This window comes from Sus scrofa, chromosome 13 (assembly GCF_000003025.6).
Source record: "Sus scrofa isolate TJ Tabasco breed Duroc chromosome 13, Sscrofa11.1, whole genome shotgun sequence".
Lineage (NCBI taxonomy): Eukaryota > Metazoa > Chordata > Mammalia > Artiodactyla > Suidae > Sus > Sus scrofa.
In genome coordinates this window covers 70786784-70811476 of record NC_010455.5, presented here as the reverse complement: position 1 = coordinate 70811476, position 24693 = coordinate 70786784, and the positions used below count along the sequence as shown (strand labels likewise).

Here is a 24693-nt window from a genome sequence, read left to right as displayed (position 1 = left end):
GCTCACCCTCTGGTCCCACCAGTGGTGGCCATTAGAGGATGCGGGAGCCTGGGGACGCTGGCTCAGGATGTCAAGCTCCCAGTGCAGAGCGGGGTGGAGAAGGTCAGGGAGAGGCTGCACCTGCTGAGTCCTGTGTCCCCTTCACCACTGGACGAGTACCCAGTGCCCAGGGGTGCAGATTTCTCTAGGAAGCACCCTGGCATGAGAGCTTGGCACTGGCCCTGCATGTGTCCGGGCCACGGTCCCCAGTGTCTGCTCCAGAGCTCATACAGGCCAGGTGGCATTGCAGCAACTGTAGCTTTATTATTGTTAATGTGCATGTGCTACCCAGCTTTGCTCATCCACAGGGTAGGGTAAGCTTGGGGTTCTTCTCTGCATCTCTCCTGGGTACCCCATGAGCCCTGACCTCAGAGTGTTTGCCCCATACCGCATACAGGCACTGGGCAGCCTGGCTGCAGGGTCTTTGTATCACTGTGGTCTGGCTGCCAGGAGGTAAAGTCCACTTTCTTAATCCCCCCACTCCCCATGATTCTTTTCAGATGGTGGGGGGGCATGTGCAGAAGCCAGCATTGGGAGGTCGCTTCTTGTAGGGGCTGTGGGAAAATAGCAGTTGGAGCCCCAGAATGATGTGTTTGAGTCTGAACCAGTGCTGTGGAGTTTGTGTCCTCCTACCTCTCACTTGTGTGTGAGTTCCCAGCCCTGCTTGCCTATCTCTAGGGAGAGCAGCTCCCCCCTCCCTGCAGCCTGGTCTGACTCTGACCTGGAGGAGGCTTTCCCCACGTGGAGCTGAGCTCTCTCATGGCCACACCTGTCAGCTGTGGGGATGTGTCAGGGCCCCCGAGGCTGCTCTGCCCCAGGTCAGCCACCCCAGGGGCCCTCTGAACACATCGCAGTCAGCCCCCTCCCCCTTGCAGGTGGGCACAGAGGAGGCTCTGTGCAGCACGCAGTGGGCCCCTAGACTTGCATTCTCCCAGCTGGAGATGCAGTGGGGATGCCCAGGGATTCCTAGTTCAGAGGTAAGCCTGGGGGACCCTGACTCCAAGTATGCCCAAGTGTGAGCGAGCAGAGAGGCTGTGGTGTCTGCTTCTTGGGGAGCCTACACCCTTCATGACATTGCAGGGTGGTCTGGGCTCAGAAGTTTTCAAAAAGAGAGAGAAACTTGAATTTTTCGTGTGAGCATTTTCAATTTGTAAATGCTGGTAACTCATTTAAAGCTAAAAACTCACTGTGTGGAACAAACAATGCATTCATGGGCTAGGTGGTGCCCTTGGGCCCCCAGCTGTGACCCCCAGGTATGGTAGAGCCTCCCCATTGTGTGCAGATGCAGAGCTGAGGCTCAGAGAGGGCAAGGCCTTGCTCAGCGTTGTACAGCAGATGAAAACACTAAGCAGGAGCCTGATGTTCTTAACCTTTCCTCGGGGACTGGAGTGGGGATGATGGGCAAACCCAAGATCTGGATGCACCTGGCAGTGGGCAGAACATGAGTTGGGGGGTTCAAAGTCGAGTCTGCCCTGGGGGCCGTCAGTGAGCTGTAGTGGGGCCAGCTGGGAATAGCGCCTCTGGGAAGCCTGCCAATCTGGGGTGGATGCAAGGTTCCTCTGTGTGATGAAGAGGCCGGGGGACTTCTTTCTTAATGACACAGTTGAGAGCTGACCGGAGGGGGGCCTCTGAATGCCCCATCTCTGTGCTTTTGCCATTGGGATCGTGGGCACCCATTCCATGAAGCCCTTCCCACTCCTGTGATGGCTGCCCAGCTTGAGGGGACATGCATGTCAGCTCTGGAGTCCAGAGGCTCCCCAGCCCCTGTTCCCACCCAGCACAGGCTCCTCTCCCCTATGGCATCCTTCCATCCTACCCTGGATGATCTCTGGGCTTCTCCCACCTGGTGTGGCCCAGACCAACCTGCATATCCCCCGCAGGTGCCTGGCCCTCCTCCTCAGGAAGCTTCAGTGCCGACCTTCCAGGTACTCTGCTGACTCTGGACTCTTCTCCTCGGCCCCCATCCGGGGTCAGCAAACCCTGCTCGTTCTAACTGCAGAATAATCCCTTCTCCACTGTCCTGCCTGCCGCCCGTCCATTCCAGCTCCCCATTCCCTTTATGTAGAGTCCCGTTGGTCACTCCAGGCTCCAAGGATTCTGGCCATTACTGCCCTGACCCTCGCTTGTTGGGCTCAACTGTGGTGGCCCCTGCTGCGCCCCACGTCCCTCCCACAGTCCTGCCTCAGGACCTTTGCACTTGCTGGCCATGAATCCTGACATGCTTTGCCTCAGATACCCACGAGGCTTTGTCCAGTGATTGGCTCAGGTCTCAGCACAAATGCCATTTCCTTAGTGAGGCCTTGCTGGACCACCATGGCTAAAATAGACTCTCCCACCCCCCAGCCTCTTCCTGTTCCATTTCCTGGCTTTCATTCATTTATGGCTTCATTGTACTCACAGCTGCCTGGTGGCCAATAATCTCCTGAGTTTCTGTGGGTCTGTTAAGCTGTCTCCCCACAGTTAGCACTGGCACAATGGCTGTGAGGCCTGCATTACTTGCTGATAAGCTGCAGTTCTGGAGGGTGTGGGTGTGGGGGGCCTGTGCTGTCAGTCCTGGGTGACTGGAGTAGAGGCAGACTGCCTGTCCTGCTGCGTGGGTGCCAAGTCACTCTGTCAACTCTGCCCTGGACAAGGTCTCTGTGCTGCCGTCACGTTCTCCTCTGCTCATTTAGGAGGCAGGCGACATGAGAGCTTCCTTTCTCCTTCTTGTTAAAAACTTTTAAGAAATTCCTATTACGATATTTTTTAGGTTTAAAATTTACAAACTTAAAATATTAGACATTACTTCATTGTCTTTTTTTTTTCCCCTTAAATGGGGCAACTTTAGCAGTGACTGCAGATGATAGCACAGCTCTAGGCTGGGCATGGGTGGAGAGGGAGCCCTTGTTGTGACCCAGGAGCATGCAGCCAGGGGTGCAGGCCTGTCCCTGAGCCACAGTGGGTCCCAGGGCTGTGGGACCAGTGACTATCCCAAGGGTGGGGGTGGGGAGAGGAGCGAGGGCTGGTGATTAGGTGGCATTTTAGTGGCTTGTAGAGGGTGACAAAGGAGGGACTGTAGGAGTGTCATGTGAGACTGCTGGAGGGAGCGTTGGGGGCAGCTCGCATAGGGAATCCAGACCTTCCTTGCTGGACGGGGAGCCATGCATGTTGGAGTCAGCTGCTCTCAGATGGCACTGGCTTTGTAAAGGAAGGGCAGGGGTGGGGGCATGGCAGGGAGTGAAGTGGCGGGCGTGCCAGGGCAGGTGGGAGGTGCGGCTGGAGCTGGGGCTGGGCCTGGTGGGCGGAGAGAGGGGAGAACCATTCACAGGGGAGAGTGGATGAGACCTGGTGTGTGTGTGTGTGTGTTCATGCATGTGTGCATATGCAGGACAGTGGGTGTCCAGGGTAATTCTGGAAACGGTGGTAGTGTTTGCTGAGGCAGCCAGGGAGGTTGGCAGGAGCCCCCCTGTGGCTAAACTTGCATCCCCAGGGGGTCTTTTGGGTAGTGGTCCTGAGTCTGGGGGTCTGAGGGCTGAGGAGGGGGCTTGGCTGCTGTGCGCAGTCCTGGAAAGGCCCTGTTCCTATCTGACCATGTCCTCTGGCTGGTAGCTCTAGGCCTTTGGTTAGATGGCTGGATCAAGCTGGATTTAGGAGGGGGATAAATGGTCTGGGTTCTGATGTGGGCACAGGCACAGGACTGTGTGTATGAGACTACCCATGGTGTCCCGGCACATGGATGGGGCTGTGTGTGGAGGGCCATGGCCTGGTGTGTGAGACCCCCAGCGCCCCAGGTCTGTGGGTCGCATACCTAGTAAAAGCATGTGACAGTGTGTGTGAGACTGTGGCAGAGGGTCCTGCTCAGGGGCAGATGATGGTGAGGTCAATGGCCCTGAGCAGCGCCATATAGGCCACTCAGTCTGGCAGCACATGAATGCTGGTGGTGCCCCGTCTGCATCAGAACAGATGAGTGGGGACGTGAGGGTGAGTGAGTGAGGTGACTGAGGCTGCCCCCTGTGAACACATGTGTCCTCACAGCCCCCTGCGTGGTACTAACGGCTGTCCCCTCCCACTCCCCCAGGCTCTCGAGGAGAGGACTGATCATCTGGAGGTGGTGTCGCTGCTGGCTCTGGGCATGGTGCTGCTCAGGGAGCCTGGAGGAACCTGGCTGGCCCTGGCCCTGGCCCTGGCTCTGGGCACAGGTTCTGGCATGGCGGCCCCGGGCCAGGACTGCACAGGCATTGAGTGCCCGCCTCTGGAGAACTGCATCGAGGAGGCACTGGAGCCTGGCGAGTGCTGCGCCACATGTGTGCAGCGGGGCTGCGCCTGCGAGGGCTACCAGTACTATGACTGCCTGCAGGGTGGCTTCGTGCGTGGCCGTGTGCCTGCTGGCCAGTCCTACTTCGTGGATTTCGGCAGCACCGAGTGCTCCTGCCCGCCGGGCGGTGGCAAGATCAGCTGTCAGTTCATGCTGTGTCCGGAGCTGCCGCCCAACTGCATTGAGGCTGTGGTGGTGGCCGATAGCTGCCCACAGTGCGGCCAGGTGGGCTGCATCCACTCGGGCCGCAAGTATGCTGCTGGCCACACTGTCCACCTTTCGCCCTGCCGGGCCTGCCACTGTCCTGATGCTGGTGGCGAGCTCATCTGCTACCAGCTCCCTGATTGCGACGGAGATGCTGAGGCTGAGCTGGCCACTGCCACTGGCAACTTCTCAGATGCTGAGGAGGGTGACCCTGAGCGACACTATGAAGACCCCTACAGCTACGACCAGGAGGTGGCCGAGGCGGAGGCCGCAGAGGCCCTGGCGGGAGAGCTCCAGGCAGGCACTGGGGGCCCGGCTGCCCTGGGGGGCGGGAGGCAGCCACCTTCATCTATCCAGGCCACCCCCTGGCCGGTTGCCCTCCCCAGGCCCACGGCAGCCACTGCCCTTGGTCCCCCGGCCCCTGTACAGGCCAAGGCCAGGAGAGTGACAGAGGACAGACAGGAGAGGGAGGAACTGACCCACAGGGAGCAGCCAGCAGCTGGTGGCCCCAGGGGCCTGGGTGGGCTGCCCACGGCAGGCCCAGTTGGGCCAGATCTCCCTGTCCAGGAAGAGGGGGCAGAGGCCAGGGCATGGCCTGAAGAGAACCTCATCCCGGATGCCCAGGCCACTCCCGGCAGCACTGGGCAGGAGGGAGCCGGGCCTGTTCCAGCATCCAGCACGCCCAGTGTCCTCTCATCACAGGCCGCAAGTTCTCCTGAGGTCCCGACAGAACCCAGCACCCACACCAGCCTAACTATACCTCGCCAGGAGGCAGCCCAGGCCCCACCCACCCAGGAAGTGCCCAAGCAGCCGCCGGTTCTGCCCCGTTCTCAGCCAGAAGACCCAGACCCCAACTCTGTCCATTCTGTCCCAAGGGGTGACCCTGAAGGTAAGACTCTTTCCTGGTTCCTCCAGGGGCACTCAGCCCAGGGAAAGCAACCTTGGGCCCCGTGGCTGCCCCAGGTCTGTGCACAGCAGCCTGAGCAGGGGAAGCTGGGTCTGCAGGGCTGGCCTGGGCAGTGTCCCTGTAGCTTGGGGCAGGGAGTCTTTCTCCTAGTTCTGTTCCATGGGATGGAATGGTCGGGGGGGGGTCTGTGTCAGGGAGATACTGGGCTACCTGGTAGGGCTGTGGCCTAGGGCCTTTTCAGGGCTGGGGGTGGGGGGGCCTGAGGAGGGATCCGGCAGGTCCAGGGGTGCCTGGTAGGAAGTGGCAGCTCACAACCAGTAGCCTGTGGGCATAGCTGCGCTCTTGGCCTCTGTGGTGGCAGCAGAAGGGATGTGGCCTCTTGTGAGGGCTCCTTGCGAGAGCACAATGTCACATCCGCCACCTCTTCCAGCTAGGGGTCCTGTTCACCCATGAGTGGTTTTCGTCCCTCCTCTGCTCAGCACTTTGCTGTTGGCTCCCATCTGCTCGGAGTAGACACTGAAGTCCTCTCAGGGGCATAGGCCCTGCACAGCCTGCCCCCAAGACCCCCTGGGCCTTCTCTCCATCACCCTTTCCTATCCACCCCAGCTGCTGTAACAGAAGAACAGGGACCAGGTGGCTGAAGAACAGACGTTATTTCCCACCAGCTCTGGAGGCTGGGAAGCCCAAGGTCAGGGTGCTGGCAGATCTGTGGTCTGACCCAGCTCCTGTCTCTGCTCTGAGGGAGCCTGAGGGGAGGGGTCTTGTTCAGTCCTGTCTCGTTGGCCCTGGAGACCTTGATTAGGTGTCAGCTGGGAACAGGCCCTGGGGAGGCAGGGGTGGTTGGTGTGGTCTGCTCCACAGGCAGGGGCCGTGAGTGAGGGATGCCCGGGTGGTATCTGGGAAGGTTTCCGGGGGAAGGGGGCTCTGGGGTTTTTGCAGGTTTCCACCTGCCCTTCTGTAGCCTCCTCCTGCCTGGGCCCCTTTCCCATCTGCCCAGAGCTGTGGCCCTGTCCAGGTGTGGACCGTGTGCAGAGGCCAAAACTGAAGGTTCCCATGGCCCCTGGGCTCCCCCACCCCTGCTTCCATCCTGCTCCTGGTGGACAGGGACAGGACTTGTGCTTGCTGAGAACCTCCTAGGTACGTCAGTTCCTCTGTACAAGCTGGGAGCTGGCCAGCTGAGGGTTGAGCCTAGAAAGAAGTGGTTTGAGGCAGCAGGTCACATGGTGGAAGGTGGTGGGCTGGGACCAGGGCAGTGGACTGCAGGGGGCTCCTCCCCACCCACCCTGAGCCTGCAGGAGGCAGGGCGAGTGTGTGGGGCGGGGCTGGCATTGTAAATGAAGTACATATGTGCCTGGGTGGGCTTGCAGGCCTGGCTCCAGAGCAGGGTGCATGCAGCCTCTGGGGTTTCCAAAATAGATGCGGCAGCCGCCCCCCACCCTATACTTGCTGCCTGAGGCCTCTGTGGTCGAGGGGCCTGGAATCCTGTAGAGTTGCTTTGTTCTCAGGAGCCCCAGGTTTTTTGTCTGCCCTGGGCTTTCTCATATGGATTTTGGGGTGTGGCTGTGGACAAAGGCTGCTTGGGGGTAGGATCCCTGATCGAGTACCCCTTATCCAGCCTGAGGGCTATCCTGGCAGAGGCCCAGAGAAGGGCATGGTCAGGCGCAGGGGAGAGAAGGTGTGGGGGTTTGGGCATGGGGGCAGGGCGGGCTTCCGGAACAAGGCTGGCTGCCATTCACCACCCTACCCAGCTTCCTCCCTCTGCTGAGCCACTGTCTGCCTGGCACCCACCATTCACAGGCTCTGCTCTACCACCCCGGGTATCTCAGGCAAGTGGCCTGTCTCTAAGCGGCAGAGAAGGATGTGCTTCCTGGGGGTGTTTTGAGGATTAAATGAGCTAATTCATTCAAGCTCGGCATGGGGCTGAGCACTGCTGAGTAATTAAAAATCCTAACTGCTGTTATTCACCATCTGTTCCTCAATCCACCCACCTAATTTCTTCAGCAGATAAGTCAGCGCACCCTCTCTGTACCAGGGGTCTTGGGGGTGAGCCTGGCAGGCTCAGCTTCTGTCCACTGGGGTCCAAAGGGGAGGTGGGCATTAGTGGGTAGGCACACACTTGGGTGGGTGGTGGGAGGCCTGATGGGTGAGGGTCAGGGGCCCAGGTTGGGGTCGGCACAGCCGAGCATCCTTGGGGAAGTGAGGGCCTTAGAGCCTCTAGCTGCCACTGAGGGAGCCTGGGGGTCCTGAGGGATGGAGGAAACTGCGGAGGTGGCAGCTTTGTCCTGCTGGGCTGTGGGGCCTGCCGAGAGGCCGGCCAGGGCTGGAAGTTGCCCCCGGCATGTTGCCATGGCAGTACTGGGGCCTGGAGAAGGTTTCTAGCCATTGCCCCAGGCCTGGCTGGGGTGGGGGCCTGACTTTGAGGCAGAGCTGTGCCAGGGATCTGGGCTGCCTCTGAGCGTGTCCAGATGAAGCCTAATGGAAGCCACATGCCTGGCTTCCTGCCAAGGAGAAGGGCTCTGACGTCTGCTGTCACTCAGGGGGCTTGTGAGGGCGCCGTCTGCCGCTGGGCTGGCAGGATGGAGGGAGCAGGGGCCACCCCCTGTCCTCCTGGACCACAAGGCAGCTGGGAATTCCCAGAGCTGTTGGAGGCAGCCCCCTCCTGGGACCAGCCTCTAGCAAGCCTGCAGGCCTCCAGACCCCAGGGCAGCAGAGGGTCCTTCCCTGGGGCCTCACGTCACCAGGTCCTGCAGGGTAGGGGTCTTTGGAGGGTTTGATGTTCTGGTTCACAGAGAAACTTTAAAATTCAAATAACTGTGTATTAACTGTAGACACCACATCACGCTTATGATTTGGTCCTGCACCGTTGTGAATGCTCTGAGAGCATCAGCCCCTTTAACTGTCACAGCTGTCCCCTTAGTGCACAGCTGAGCAATCAGGCCATTGCCAAGGGACACACGTGCAGGAAGCCATGGATCTAGCCCCTCCCCCTGCATTTTTTCATGTCTTCATCCCTGACAGTCACTGCTGTGTGCCTGGTGTGTGCATGGGCTGTGACAGATGCCAGACCTACAGTGTTGAGCAAAACCCAGCGCAGCCCCTGCCCTCAGGGCCTACAGTTTCATGGGGGAGAAAACCCAGAGGTCACAAGGGCGTGGAATTCTGAGCTGTGATGAGAGCTGAGGAGAGAGGCCGATGTGCTCTGTTGAGTCTGTCTGCGGGATCTGATGACTTTGGGACCAGGGAGGGCCTCCCAGGGGAGGTACTGTTTGAGCTCGAGGGGTTTTTGGGTAGCAGGTGGCAAGCAGAGAGAAGAGAAAGTGTCAGGTTGAGGACACAGCAGGTGCAAAGGCCCTGCAGCTGGAGGGAGTTGTTGGATTGAGAGGAGGCTGGGAATGGCAGGGCCCAGGCCCAGGTGATGGCGTTTGTCCTCAGGATGAAGATGGGGACCTTTTCCCAGGGGCAGTGGGGAGCCACTGAAGATGTCGGGCAGCAGCTGGTTCCATCTTTTTTGTGCCAGGCAGCTCACCCCTGGGAGCAGGGCTCTCCTTGTCTTGCCCAGCAGTCCTGGGAGCCAGCCCTGGGGCTTCTCCAGGGTCCCCCAGAATGACCAGGTGGTGGCTCCAGGGAGCAGAGAGACCCACTCAGCCCCTGTTTCCCAGGGGGTCCCTACACACTCTCCCCTCCCTCTCCTCTCCAGCCTGGCTCGTGCGAGACTTAAACTTGTATGGGGTCTGAGTTGTTGTGAGCACGGCCTGGGGCCCTGAGGGGACACTGGATCCCACATTCCGTGTGATAGAATGACCTGCAAGAGCTCCCGGCCCTCAGAGCAGCCTGAGGAGGGGACTCCCCACGAGGAGAGCTTACAGGTGGGCCAGCTGGCCCCCCTCCTCACCCCCAGCTCACACGGATGTCTGACTCGTCCAGGGCTGTCTGTGTGTAGGGTCTGCTGAGAGCCTGATGGGCAAACAAGGGGCCTGGGCTTCCCCAGGCCCTGCTCGTCCATGGTGAGTGTTGGGCTGCAGCCCACCCTTGCCTGTTGTGTAACCTGGGACGTCACCCCCTGTGCCCCAGTTTCCTCACTGACAAAATGGCACAGAGGGTGGGGCCTGCGTGGAGGGAGAGGACAGCCAGGGTTGGTCCTTATTACCTGCTGCTCTGCTCATGGTGCACACACCTGTCACCTGTCAGTCTCTTTCTGCAAAGCTTCTGTGTAAGCACTAGCACTTTGTTGCAAACATTTAGAAATTGGGAGGCCTCATATAGATTTCAGCTTTCCCGCTTTTTTTGGGGGGGGTGCTGTGCACACAGCGTATGGAAGTTTTCAGGCCAGGGATTGAACCTGCTGCAATGACAATGCTGGATCTTTAACCCACTGAGCCACCAGGGAGCTCCTCAGCCTTCTGGGTTTTGTTGAAAATCAGCAGTTGCAGGCACACCAGGCCCCCGGGCCCTGGGCCAGCCGCTGGGGGAGCTGAGAAGGGACTTCCTGCCTACACTTTCCAGGGCCAGGTTCCTTGGTTTCCTCACCAGCTGGGCCCTGGTGGGCAGCTGGGTTGTGTCCTCTGCTGGGGGTGCCTGTGGGAGCACTGGGTTTCACCCTGTGGCAACCTTGAGAGTCTGTGTGGGGACTCCCCTCCTGAGAGGGGAGGGGGCTTTTCTGGAGGTCACAGAAGAGCTGGGCAGAGGGCCCAGTCTCTCAGTGGAGGGTGGGCTTGTGGCTCGCAGGGGCACCTGAGGAGGGGTGGGTCCAAATGGCCTAGAGCTGGACCCTCGCTGTGTTTGACTGCTCAGAGCTCCAGCACTTGGACGAAGCAGATGCATTTCACTCCCCACAGGGAGGGTCTGGGCCGACGCTAGGCCTGCGGTGGGTTTCTCTATTTTAATTTTTAAAAATTGTATCTCCTCCCTCCCTCCTTTGCATCTAAAACAGCTTTATTGAGACATATTCACATACCATAAAGTCCTCCCATTTAAAGTGTATGAGTCAGTAGTTTTTGTCAGGGTTGTGTGAACATCATTAGAATCTAATTTGAAAAGGTTTTCATCACCCCCAAGACACCCCACCCTCACTAGGGTTCCCGCCACCCAGCCCCGAGCGGCCTCCAGTCTGCAGCCTGTCTCCATGAATTTGCACATTCTGGGCATTCCTAGACGTGGAATCATACTCTGTGTGGTCCTCCGGGACAGTCTTCCATTACTGGGTGTTAAGGCTTTCAGGGTTCGTCCACGTTGTAGCCTGAGTCAGTGCTTCACTCCTTTTCCTGGCTGAAGTTCCAGTGTGTAGATGGGCCACGTTTTGTGTATTCACTTGCCAGGAGGTGGACTGTCCACCCTTTAGCTGTTAGGAACACTGCTGGTAATATTCATTACGTATTTTGTGTGGACAGAGGTTCTCATTTCTCTTGAGAGTATATCAGGGAGTGAAATTGCTAGATCGCGTGGTCACTTGGTATATAGCCATCAGATGAACGGCCAGACTTTTCAGTTTTGGCTGCACGTTTTACATTCCCTCAGTGGTACACAAGGGTTCCAGCTTCATCCCATCCTCACCAACGCTGGTTACTGGCTGACTTTGTGAATTTAGCCGCCCTGGTGTGTGAAGCAGGAGCTCACTGAAGTTTCATTTGCATTTCCCTGATGGCTCATGATGTTGACCATCTTTTCATGAGCTTACTTTAGAAAATTCTGGAAAACGCAACATACACAGGTACATTAGCATTGGAGTGATCACCATTCATATAGTCTCTGAAAGACTCCACTGTATATTCATGGGAGAAGCAGGCATGAAGGGGGCAGCCAGTGCCGCTATGTTGTTTTGAAAATCCCATCTACTCCCTGGTCCCTGATGGGGTCTCAGGGACCCTCCAGGGTCTAAGACCACACTTGGGAACCATGGTTCGCACAACAACAAGTGTATAGGCGTGTGTACTGTTTTTCACAAATACTGGCATATGTGCACACCTCTGTGTCCTGGGCTTTTCTCCATCACCAGCCTACCATGGGGCTCTCCATTGGCACATGGAGAGTTCCCTTACTAGCCAGGGTCCTTGTCCGCACGACCCAGTTCTCACTTACTGTCCTTGCTGACAGAAGTTCATTTGTTTCTGTTGCTGTGGAAGCAGTGCTGTGGTGAACATCTTTATGCTGCGTGCTGGTGTGGGATCGCTGGGTCCACGTGCATTTTGTCTTCTCTTTGTGAGCTGCTTATCATGGTATAACCAGGAGAAGCTACCAGAAGCTTACAGCCCAGTAATACATTTCACAAGTAAACACCCTGTGTGCCCAGCACACAGACCATGACACACCCTGAGACCCCCCGTCCCCTTCTCTGTGCGCATCCCAGGGAACCTCTGCCCTGACTGTGAACAGCTTGGTGTTTTGTCATTGGGGCCACGCAGTGCTCTCCTGTGGGTTCTTGCGCTGGGCACAGTGTTCTTGGTTCATGTGTTGTGTGTGCTGGGGGGCGTCCTCATGGCTGAGAGCTGTTCCACCATTTGTTGGACCCTGGCATCCTTGGTGGTTCATCCTCCTTCCAAGGGCTGTGGGCTTATTTCCAGCCTGGGACCCTTGAGAAAGAGTTGCTGTGCCCCTGCTGTTTCTGGCTCTTGAGGATCCTTCGCACACTCTTCTCTGGGGAGGTGCTGGCTTCTGGGTGCTCTGCTCTAGAAGCCACAGGACTTGTATTTACTACAACCCGGGCACTTTGATGGCGTGCTCCTGTTGATGGTGTATAAGATTTTGCTAACACTTGCCCTGTCTGGAAATGATTGCTTCTCTAGGTTATTATTTTTTTTTGCTTTAAAAAAATTGTATTCAAGTATAGATGATTTAGAATGTTATATTAATTTCTACTGTACAGAAAAATGATTGTTATATGCATATATTCTTTCTCATATCCTTTTCTTTTCCATTTTTTTTTGTCTTTTTAGGGCTGCACCTGGGGCATATGGAAGTTCCCAGGCTAGGGATTGAATCAGAGCTGTAGCTGCTGGCCTACACCACAGCCACAGCTACACAGGATTCGAACCTAGTCTGCGATCTATACCACAGCTCTCTTCAATGCCGGATCCATATCCTATTGAGCAGGGGCAGGGATCGAACCTGTGTCCTCATGGATACTAGTTGAGTTCATTAATGCTGAGCCACAGTGGGAACTCCTTCATATTCTTTTCCATTATGGTTGATTATCAGATATTGAATATAGTTCCCTGTGCAATACAGTAGGACTTCGTTGTTTATCCATCCGATATGTACTGCTTTGTATGTACTAACCTCGAACTCCCAGTCCATCCCTCCCCTCCCCTTTCTCCCTCTTGGTTACCACAAATCTCTTCTCTATGTTGTGAATCTGTTTCTATTTTGTAGATAGGTTCATTTGTGTCATATTTTAGATTCCACGTATAAGTAATGTCATATGGTATTTGTCTTTCCCTTTCTGACTTACTTCATTTAGTGTAATAATTTCTAGGTCCAACTATGTTGCTGCAAATGGCATTATTTCGTTCTTTTTCTGGCTGAGTATTATTCCACTATGTATATGTACCATATCTTCTTAATCTAGTCATCTGTTCATAGATATTTAGGCTGCTTCCATGCCTTGGCTATTGTAAGTAGTGCTGCTGTGAACATTGGGGTGCGTGCATCTTTTCAGATTATGGTTTTCTCTGGATAAATGCCCAGGAGCAGAGTTGCTGGATTCCCCTGGTTATTTAGCCAACACATGTTTACTGAGTGCTGACTGCACAGCTCTAGGTGCTGGGAATATGGCCGTGATCAAGATCAATGAAGTTCCCCCATGGGATCAGGGGAGGGGGCACATGATTAGCCATGAATCTGGCAAATCTGTTGGACAGTGGAAAGCACTAAGGAGAAAACTCAGTGGGGGCTGTGAGATGTTCCTGCCTTGGGGAGAATGTCTGTGGAGGTATCTCACAAGGGTGCTCCTTTGTGTATGTGCTCTTTCCTCCTGCCCCCTGCCTTGGCCAAGGGATCCTCAACAAGTCTGACCATATCCCCAGCACCGTGGGGGTGCAGGGTGGTCTTTCTACCATCTCACCAAACTGGTGCCAGTCCTTCCTGCTGGGGACATGCCTCAGTCACAGAGTGAATGGTCACATGATGCTGTGAGTGGCAGGTAACCATGGAGCTTCTGTAGCACACGGTAAGCATTTCTTGATCCCAGGCCACTGGTCAGCCAGGCTTGCTGTCCTGGGCCGGGAGTGGCTTCTGTTGGCCAGGCTCAGTCTTGTGTGTGGCGGTGGCCCACTGGCCTGGCTGCCTCTGCTCCCTGTGCTCGTTCCTGTCCCAGAAACAGGGTTCCAAGTGATAGATGAGACACACACAGGGACTTGGACCCAGGCTCAAACTGGCTCAGCCACTGCTTTCACCATGTACTGCTGCCAACAAGTCAGGAGGCCGGCCTAGTCCTGAGGGCCCCTCTTGGTGGGTGTGGGGAAAGGAAGGCAGGAGGACTGGGCTGTCAGTGAAGGGAATCTACCTGAGGCCCTGCCGGTGCTCTGCATGCCTCATCTCAATCCCCAAGTGACCTTATAACGAGTCCTTTCCCTCGGTGGAAACAGGCCTGGCCCACGGCCCAGCAGTGAGCAAGGTGTGCTTTAGGCATCTCTAGCCTAGGACCCGGCTCCCTGGTGTGAGGCTGCCGTGTAGCGCCAGCTGTTTGACCTTGGGCAGATTACTTTCCTGCCTTGGCCTCAGCTTTCTCATCTGGAAAGTAGGCTGGCTAAGGGCTCCATCCTGGAGTGTGTTTTCTTTTGGGAGAAAGCTGGCATCAGGCACCAGGTGCCAGGATCTGCCATATAGTAGGGCTCAGGTGCACTGGTCTTTTGGTGCTATGATTCCAGCCTGGGGGCTCTGCTGGGAGGGGGTGCTGGGCTTTGAGCCCTGGGATGTTTGCCACGCACATGTGGGCCCAAGGCAGTGGGTGGGGCCCTCCTGAGGCTGAGCAGAGGCCTCAGCCTTCTGTGCCCTGAGCCTTCCAGAATCCTGGGTGCCTCTGTGAACTGGATTCAGGGGTCTGGGCTGTGGGCTTCCTTGGGGGAGAGTCTGCATTGCCACCTGCCAGTACCTCCTCCACTGGGTTGTGGAGGGGGCCAGGGTTTTGTGACCTCAGTCCTTTGTCCTATAGCCTCTGGAGCTTCCAGGAGGAGGCTTCCATCTGCTTGGGGTCAACACTGTGTGGCTGGAGCTCTTCTGGGCTCTCCTTGGGTCTTCATATTGGGAAAGTGGGCGGGAGCCCAGTCGTGCTGGGGATGAGCCAGCTTGGTCCTCAGAGGGTGTGCACCTCACCTTTGTTGCCCTGGCTGTGTGACCTCAGGCAGTTGACACACCCTCTCTGAGGCTCAGTGTCTGTATCTGTAAGACTGGAGCATAATCTCTACCCTTCCACCCCTCACCCCCCCACCCCACCCCCACCCTAGGACTGCTGAGAGGCAAGGCAAGAAGGGCTGCCAGCTCAGAGCAGCAGCTGTAAGTGTGAGCCCCTTCTCCCGTCTCTGGCAGGGAGTGTGGATTTGTTTTTGTGTAAGTGGACAGATGTGGGTCTTTTCTGGTCAGGAGTTATCCTGTGGTGAAAAGGCAAAAGGGGCCAGGCCTCCAGGGGTCGGGTGGGGGTGTCCAGCTGCTCACTTCCTGCTCCCATCCGCCTGTCACTCCAGAGCCTCCAGATGTGCAGGGCCTGCTCCCCCCTCCCCATAACGTTCTCTCCCTGTCCTGTGCTTCTGTTTCAGTGCCTGCCACTAGTCAGCAGTCGCTGTCCTGAGGCCTGACCTTTTGCCTGGCTGCCAGGTTGCCATCTCAGAAGTGGGAGGGGTCCCTTCCTTCACCCTCCCAGGGGAGCCTTTTTTTTTTTTTTTTTTTTTTTGTCTTTTTACCTTTTTAGGGCTGCTCTTGGGACATATGGAGGTTCCCAGGCTAGGGGTCTAATCAGAGCTGTAGCCACCGGCCTATACCAGAGCCACAGCAGCGTGGGATCTGAGCCACATCTGCAACCTACAGCACAGCTCATGGCAACGCCGGATCCTTAACCCACTGAGCGAGGCCAAGGATTGAACCCGCAACCTCATGGTTCCTAGTTGGATTCGTTAACCACTGAGCGACGACGGGAACTCCAGGGGAGCCTTTATTATGGGGCACACTCTGGGTCAACCCCAGACATCTGGGGATTGGTGCTAAAGCCTTGTGACAACCTATGGAGGGGGGATGGGCATTAGGCCCATTTTTGAGATGAGGTGACTGAGGTGCAGGGAGGTTCAGTGAATTGTTCAGGGTCCCTGAAAGCAATGAAGCAGATGTTTGCTGACTGCTGACTCTAGACCTTTGCCCTGATGCCTCCCAGGGTTTGCCTGGCCGCTTGGCACGAGTAGGCCCCGTTGTCAGCAGATTGAGATTCCAGGACCGCCCCACATCACTGGCCCATAAGGGACAAAGCAGGGCCCAGGGCAGGGCTGGCAGGCCCCCAGCCCCAGACTCTCTCCCTGGCACGGAGTCTGGGATTCTGCTGCTCTCTGGGGTCCCTGTGATGGAGAGTTGGGTGAATGAAAGAGAAAACTCTGGCTGCAGGGAGCCTGCCTGTCTGGGCACAGAGCTCTCAGAGGCTGATGGGGGTCGGGGCTGGGGAATGAGAGAAGCTGTCTTCCTTCCAGCCCCCCACCACCTGCCCCACCCACTCATTCATGATAGTTCATGGTCTCTGAGCTCTGGACCAGACCATGTTGGGGATGGAGGCCCCCCACCGCCCCCCACCGCTGCCGGGATGGATGCACCTGCTGTAAGGAGCAGGCCTGGGATGCAGTGATGTGGAGGCAGAGCCAGGTGCCCAAGGTGAGGCAGCTGGGGGGCGGGGTGGGGTTCGGGGCCCAGGGGGACCAGGATGCAGCTGTAGCCTCTCCCCGGCTCTGGTTGCTGCCCTGAAGCAGGGGTGCCCAGTGTGGCCCATAACTTCAGATTTTCCAAAAGAAGCCTGGGATCTGGAATTTTATATAAAAGTTTCCAATTTGTAAATGTTGGCAACTAATTCACGTATATCAAAGCCCCAATAAAGCAGGCAGTGGGCACAGGTTTGCTGCCATAGTTTAGACTCACAGAGCACCAACTGCCCCTATTTAGACATCTGGGATGCAGAGGCCCAGAGGCAGAAAAGAGGCTGGCAGAGATACCTTAGAGGGTTGGGTCCCCAGATTCTGACCCAGGCCAGTGTACTCCCCAGACCTCCCTCCCAGTGGAGCCAAAGCCCAGGAAGAATATCACAGAGGGGACGGCAGGCAGGGCACAGCAGTGGTGGAAACTATTACCCTTAGGCCTGGAGGGGAGCTGTGGCCCTAGAGGTGGCCTTGCTTGCGTGGGGACCCATGCTGCAGCCTCTCGGGTCAGGCCCTGTCAGCACTGGGCAAGGTGAAAGGTGACTGTGGGGCACCTGGGGACAGGCATCAGGATCTCTGCAGGATGTCACCTCTCAGGCCTGGGTGTTGGCTGTATGCTTCCTTGGATGGGTACCCCTGGTCATTGGGTGAGGGTAGCATGAGGTCCCATCCTGGAGTTGTTGGAGCAGGTTGCTGACTCCCAGGTGAACGTGCTGCATTGACAGTGGGAGTCAGGATGGAGGACTGGGCTTCTGTTTCTTCCACACCCAGTTGGCTCTGCTTGGCAGGTGGGCAGCCCAGGAGTTGAGGGGTGATCCCCCAGGGAAGGTCTCATGATTCTTTGTCTGTTAGCACTTGGGCCCTGAGGCCTGGATGCGGGATCAGAGAGGACAAGGGTCCTGCCTGAGGTCGACCAGCCAGCAGAAGGCAGAGCAGGGCCTGGCTTCTAGCTCTGCTGCCACTTACACCCAGTTTAGGGCCCTCAGTGTGGGTGGGGGTGTTACCCATCTCTCTTGGGCTCATTGCACCCCTTTGAACATTCACCAGTCACTCTGCAGGCTGCAGGGGAGCAGGACAGAGGATGAAGATATTTGCTGATGAGATGGGGAGATCTGGTCATGGTCTAGGTGACATGGGCCTGGTGGGGCCGTGACCCAAGTGTGTGGGTTAAGAGGCAAGGAAGGTCCCTGGGTGGGGTCACTGGGAATTTTGTTCTAGAAGGGCACCTCTTGGAAAAGCATAGAGCCTGAGGTTTAGGCTCACAGCCCCCAGAACCCTGGCCAGTACAACCCCTCAGCCTCATGGGACACCTGACCCTAGGATGCCCGCTGCCTCTTCTCCAGGCAGGATTTCCATGTCACCTGAACCAGGGCCAGCACTGTCACCTGGGGCTTCTCAGGAAGCCACACTGGTTTCCTCTTTGCCTCTAAGGGGAGAAGAAAGCATGTCCAGGTTTTTATGTGATATTTTTAATTTTTGTATTTCTTTTAAACCAGTTGCTTTTATTAAGGTGGGAAATAAAGTTATGTTTACATTTCTCTTAGAGTAAATACTGGTCTGGGAAAACCAAAATTGTCTCAAACATCTCTGATTAAACTGTGCATATGTATAATGGACTGCTAATGAAATTATTTGGAAAGAAGAGTGAAATAGAATTAAGTCATTTATAAGATTCATCTAGAAAACAAAACACTATCCCAAGATCTGAAATTCCCAGTCCAACTACAGCTTGAGCCAAAGTGTAGTCTGGGGTGGCAGCAGTTTCTTGAAGTAATAATGAAAGAGAGAGAATTCACAAGTCTTTTTGAGCAGGAACAGGATGCGTCCCAAGTTTCTTGGTGAAGTTCTGGAAGTCCGCATGTTTGGCTTGTTTCAAGTTTGAATTACATCAGAAGGCTGGTCTGGCAGGGACTGGGGGTTCACAGAGGTTTTGGGGAACACAGCAGGAGGAGCAAGCGCTCCCTCTAGATCTGGGGCCACTGGGAGTCTTGGCACATTGTGGGCATGGCTGATGGCTGGGGTGCAGCGAGGCACAGGCAGACGTCATGGGTATTCAGCTTTAGTCACACGCTCTGTGTTAGGATGCTTGCAGTGGTCTGATTCTAGAACGATCGTCCAGTGACTAGTTCATTCTTGGGTTGTGAGCTGTTCCCTCCTTTGTCCAAGTGTTTGGTTCTCTTTGTTCCGTCCTTGTTCTGGAAAAGTTATTTTCTCAGAAAATGGGTCTGGTCCCACTTGGTTTTTCGGCGTTTGTCTCCAGGTTCCATTGCTTCCTGTGACTCTGGGTGGGTCGGTGGTGGGGGGCATCCTTGAGACATGATGCCTGGCCCACACATGTCTCTTGAGCAGAGCCGAGTTTGTCAGGAGCTTTTGCACTGTTCCATCATGGCCCAGTGCTCACTCTGTTTCTGGGTTGAGATACTGTGTGTGTGTATCTTGGAAACATTTCAGTCTGGACACTGTGTTGCAACTCTAAGAAATAAAGACATCTGTTAATATATCCTGTGATTCTACACTCACCACAGTTACCAATCTCTGATGCCAGAATCATGTTATTTTTAGTTGTCCCCTGAGTGCAGCCTATAGCCTGTTTGGTAAAATAATATCTCATCAGAGGTGATGAGACTTTTTTTTTGGTTCATACTTGGTTGTTTTATCTTGAGTTTCATTCTTCTAAAAGTTTTCTTAAAGTGTACTCTAGATATTCTTGAGTATCTTTTCATCCAGGTTAATATAACCATGCTCCCTTTGAAACTTCTTATTTTTATTCCATAGTTTTATAAAGTAGAATGTAGGTAAAGCACACAGATCTTCATAGGACAGCTCAGTGATTCCAGACAGCCCCACCCAGATCAAGATAAAAAACATTTCCAGCACTCCAGAATTTTTCTGATGCCCCTTCTCAGCCAATTCTACCCTCCCTCCGCCGGCCCCCCACCCTGTGGAAACCACGAGGCTGACTTTTATCACCATCAATGACTCCTGCCTGCTCTTGAATTTATTTTGTGTAATGGGAACCATATGGTGTGATTTTGCTGCGTTGAACTTCTTTAGCTCATGTGTTTGAGGCTTATCCATGCTGCTGCATGTAGCAGTAACTCATTTTAAAAAGTTACTCTTTACTATTCTGTTGTAGCAGTAAATCCTGGTGTATTGATCTGTCCTGGTGTGGGTGGGTGTTTGGGGCCCGGGATGAGTGCAGTGGCGGTGAACTTTCCGTGAGTTTCCGTCGTGTGTCTGCCTCGAGGTGGAATTGCTGCATCAGATGGTGTGGTAGCCTTAGCTGATACTGCCAAATAGTTTTCCCAAGTGTCACCAATTTCCATCCCCACCAGCTGTCCTCCGTCTTTGCCGACACTGGATGTTGTCTTTGTTTTTTTTCACTGTAGCCAGTCTGGTGGTTGTGTCCTGGGATCTCATTATGGTTTTAACTTACATCTCCTCGGAACGTGCAGTGCTGAGCATGCTTTCATGTTACTGTTGGCCATTTCTAAATTAGGTTTCTTTGTCTTGCCAGTGCATAGGAATTCTATTTTATTTTACTGAAGTATAGTTGATTTACAGTGTTGATGTATTCTGATGAGGCATCTTTTTTCGGGTCATAGGGTAGCTATCTCATTCTGTGACTTTTCTTTCCACTTGCATGTGACGTTTTCTGATGAGTACATTGCAAATGTGCCTATGAGGAACATAGATTCCTAATTTTATATGAATCACAATTTATTGATCTTTACCTTTTTTTGGCCATGCACATGGCATGCAGAAGTTCCCGGGCCAGGGATCAAACCCATGCCACTGCAGTGACCTGAGCCATAGCAATGACAACCTGGGATCCTTAACCCGCTGAGCCACCAGGGAACTCCTTTTGATCTTAACTTTTCTGTTCATGTATTTTGGGTCCTTTTTCAAGAAGTCTTTGTCTCCCCCAGAGCCATGAAGACATGGCTTCATGGCTTCAGCAAAGAAATTTTCCCTTGTTCTGTTCTAGGCAAGTTAACTCGTTTTCCTTTTCACATCAGTCACGTTTAGGTTTGTGTCTGGGTGGTATGAATGGGAGTCAGAACTCATTATTTTTTCTGATGGCTGTTCAGTTGCCCCACATCCAGTGTTTAAAGGCTATCTTCCCCATTGCACTGTTAACCTTAGTCAGGAGTAAATGACTGCATACGAGTAGGTCTTTCCTGGCCCTTTTTCTGCTCCGTTGTCAAGCTGTCTTTGCACACTGCCTCAGTTCACTGGTGTCCTCTGGGAATGTTGGATGTCTGGTAGTATGGCCCCCCTTGCCGGGGTGTGTGGGCTGGGCTTCTGCCTGCCCATCTGTAAAATGAGGGTGGGGACAGGACCTTCTTCGTAGAGCTGGAGAGGCAGCCAGCTTGGGGCCAGGCAGGTGGCTTGGCCAAGTCAGAGGTCCAGCTGGTCAGCCGGGTGGCCCAGGCCTCCCAGGCCAGGCTGGTGTGGTAAGTAGGTGGGCAGGGTGCTGACTTGAGCAGCGGGGAGGCTGACCATCAGCTTGCACACAAGGAGCTAGGCAGGGGAGGTGCTTCAGAGGCCCTGGGGGCTGGGAGCTGTCCTGCCTGGTGGTTGAGGGAGGCATCCATCTCCAAGGGGTAGGTTGGGTGGGCCCAGCAGCTCCTGCTGGTTCTTGGCCATTGTGTCTGGGACCCAGGGCAGGAAGACCACCCTGAGGTCCCTTCTTATTTGTCCATCTTCCAGTCATTGTAAAAGAACCCCAAGCACCACCATGGCCTGCAGCACCCCCCACCCCCCACCAGGAGTATGGAGCATCAGAGCTGCAGCATTCTCTGGGCGGCTGTTTGCTCAGGCCCCGCAAACATCCTGCCCAAACAAGGTGTGGCGGTGGTGGCGCCCATCACCCCACCAGGTGTAGCATTTCTCTGCAGCACTTTTGACGCCACCATTCTTTAGGGCTCTGATGTCCAGAGAGGGGGCAGACTAGAGGGGTCACGACCCCTAGGCTGGATTGTTCTGGGCATCCATTGTCCTGTGATCAAAGGAGGTTAGAATCCGCAGAATCTTGGGGTATTTTTATAATATCTTGTTTCTTGAATGGGCAATACCTGCCTCTGATAAGGAGAACACATAAAAAATACAAAGGAGGTAAACAGTGAGTGTCACTTGGCTTCCTTCCTCCTCAGAGCCCGGCCCCTCCCTGAGGCAACTGCTATTACTAGTGTCTGGGGTCACCTTTCAGATACTCCACCTCTGTCCACATGTCCCTTTAGAGAGATCAGTGGCAGCTTATTAAGCATACTGTTCAGCATTGAGCCTCCCTTCTTCATTCTTTTTTTTTTTTTTTTTTTCCATTTTAGGGCCACACCTGTGGCATATGGAGGTTCCCAGGCTAGGGGTCCAATCAGAGCTGCAGCTGCCGGCCTACCCCACAGCCACAGCAACATCAGATCTGAGCCATGTCTGTGACCTACACCATAGCTCATGGCAACGCCAGATCCCCCACCCACTGAGCAAGGCCAGGGATCAAACCTGCATCCTCAGGGATACTAGTCGGATTTGTTTCCACTGTGCTACAATAGGAACTCCCTTCTTCAATCTTTGTAGAATATTCAGAAGTTGTTCCATGTAGGCACGTGAAGATGTAATGCATTCTTAGCACTTGCATGAGATCGGGCGGATATAGCCCCAATTATTGAATCATTGCTCTGTTGCTAGAGGTTGGTTGTTTCTGGATCTTTGCTGTCACAAATTCTGGCGCAGCTAGTATCTGTGACTTGCGTGTTTGCCTGTGGTACATATGGCAGCTATTAGATTTCTAGAAGGGGAAGTGCTAGGTCACTTTTTTTTTTTTATACTGCAATGAGTTATTTTCTTTTTATTGTGGTAAAATACACATGACATATAATTGGCCATTTTAACTATAAGTGTATAGTCAGTGGCAAAAAGTACATTCACATTGTTGTACAACCATCACCACCCTCCATCTCCAGAACTTTCTTTCTTTCTTTTTATTTTTTAAATTTTTTCGTCATTTGAGGGCAGCACCTGTGGCATATGGAAGCTCCCCAGCTAGGGGTCTAATCGGAGCTGTAGCTGCTGGTCTACACCACAGCCAGACCCTTTAACTCACTGAGCGAGGCCAGGGATTGAACTCGTGTCCTCATGAATACTAGTCTGGTTTGTTACCACTGAGCCATAGTGGGAACCCCCTTTTTTTCCCCAAAACTTTCTCATCTTCCCAACTGAAGCTGTTCCCTTTAAACACTATAATGTCCCTCCACCTCTGCCCCTGGCATCCAACATTCTGCTTCCTGTCTCTGAATTTGCCTATTCTGAGACCTTATATGGTAGAATCATATAGTACTTGTCTTTTTATGTCTGGCTTGTGCCACTTTTGGGTCACATTTTTAGAAGACTCTTTGAGTCTTTGGTCTTAGAATTTTCTAATCATAATACCTTTTCCAGTAATGTTTTCTGTTATGGACTATCAGTGAATAGAAAGGCATATGGGACCTTTTGACAGTTAAAGAAGGGCTTAAGGAGTTCCCATCATGGCTCAGCGGAAACGAATCTGACTAGTAACCATGAGGATGCAGGTTCGATCCCTGGCCTTGTTCAGCGGGTTAAGGATCTGGCGTTGCTGTGAGCTGTGGCGTAGGCCAGCAGCTACAGCTCCCATTCGACCCCTAGCCTAGGAAGCTCCATACGCTGCAGATGCATCCCTAAAAAAAAAAAAAAAAAAAAAAAAAGGGCTTAAGGTGGGCACCCACAAAGGCACCACCCCTGGAAGAAGCTGTGGCTGCCTCGACCCCCAACTGCCTCCCCTGTTTCCACTGTCCTGGCTTCTGTGAGCCCAAGTCCTTCCTTTGCTTAGGTTTTACCACCTCGACAGGTATTTCCTTTTCCCTTGGGTTTGAACTTCACAGGAAAGGCAGCCTGCGGTGTCCTGTGACTGCCTCCCCCCTCCCACCCCAAGGCCATGTCCTTATGATTCACCCTGTGGTCATAAAGTGTGATTGCCACGCGTCCATTCTCACTGCGTGGTCACACACAAGTACCCAGCTTCTGTCCACAGGCGCTTGGTTTGTTTCCGGTTTGCAGCTACTGTTTGTTAACCCCCTAGGGAGATCATGGCCATGGACTGGGGAAGGAGTCACTGTGTTGTTGGGTGTGCGCATCTCTGATTTACTAGGTGGTGATGGATTGTTTTCTACCATCAGAGTAGATTTATCCCCCTCTGCTGCTCAGGAGTGGCAGAGGTGGGTTCCTGCCACACTCAAGGTCATGCTCTCAAGCAGTCGTGATTCTGCGGGGTAGCCTGTGGCAGAGCATCCAGAAGCCGGCTGATCCCAGCCTGTGTCACTGTTGAACCTGCTGGGCAGGCTGCAGCTGTTGCAGCAGGACATGGCCTTCGCCTCTCTGTCATGGCGCTTGTCAGTGACCAGCAGGCAAGGAAGGCTGTGTTCCCCCAGGCCCAGCTCTGGCGGACTGGATGGCAATGGGGAGCCTGCGAAGAACCATTGGAGAGCGGGGAGAGCTCGGCGGGAGCTCCCAGCCTCTTCTGCTGCAGGGGTTGCTGTCCTGTCCACCCTCCGCCCACTCATCCATGGGGTCCTCTGTGACTAAGGAACTAATTGGAGAGTAGTTCCCAGGGTGGGGCAGTGCTGTGTGCTGAGCTGTCCTCTGCCAGACACTGCGTTTCCTCACCTCCCCACCTTGTGAAATGCAGGTGGCGAGAGGCTCTTCGCCCATTTTACAGGTACGGAAATGGAGGCTCAGAGGATGAGTGGCTTGGCCAATGTCTCCCAGCAGTGAGGGGTGGACTCACTCGGGGTCCCAGCACAGACACACCCGGGCTTATCTCTGAGACTCGTGGTAGGCATGGCCCCGTGGAGGGGATGTGAGTAAATGTAAAATTCTTCCCCCCCATTTTCCTAAGCCTGTGCCCTTGGGCTTGTCTCAGACTCTTAGATCTGTGCCTAGACACCTGGGAGGTGAAGGTCATCGTCTGACTTCACCTCGTTGGTGTAAGCTTTGTCTGAGATGTTAAACACTGAGGGCCTGGAATACTCCGTCCAGCCCCAAGTTTTAGCAAGCACCACATCTCTGCTGTGCACTGGAGACCCTGAAATGCCTCTGACCTGTCCTAGTCCCTGAGACCCTCTCCATTTGGTGGCTGAGGCTGGTGCCTTGGACTGTGATGGCGTAGTGAAGGTCTGTATCTAGTGCTGCCTGAATGAGGCCGAGGCTGGGCTGTTCATTCCGCCCAGGATGGAGGTGGGCACTGGCAGGAGTGCAGGGGCCAGGGACGCTGGGAGTCAGTCTTGTGCAGATTGGCTCATTGAGGATGGGGAGATGGACAAGGTAGAGGAAGGGCATTCCCAGCATGGAACAGCATG

The 24693-nt window shown here is 54.6% G+C and overlaps 1 protein-coding gene across 2 annotated transcripts in view; it reads left to right on the top strand.

Moving 5' to 3' along the window:
- The window catches only part of FBLN2 (fibulin 2), a 73176-nt gene that overhangs the window by 18954 nt on the left and 29529 nt on the right, over positions 1-24693 (top strand). For both annotated transcript variants that reach the window (XM_021069383.1, XM_021069382.1), the window contains exon 2: positions 4097-5426. In XM_021069383.1, the coding sequence (XP_020925042.1) occupies positions 4151-5426 (1276 nt within the window). In that variant the 5' untranslated portion in view covers positions 4097-4150. The remainder of the gene's footprint in view (positions 1-4096; positions 5427-24693) is intronic.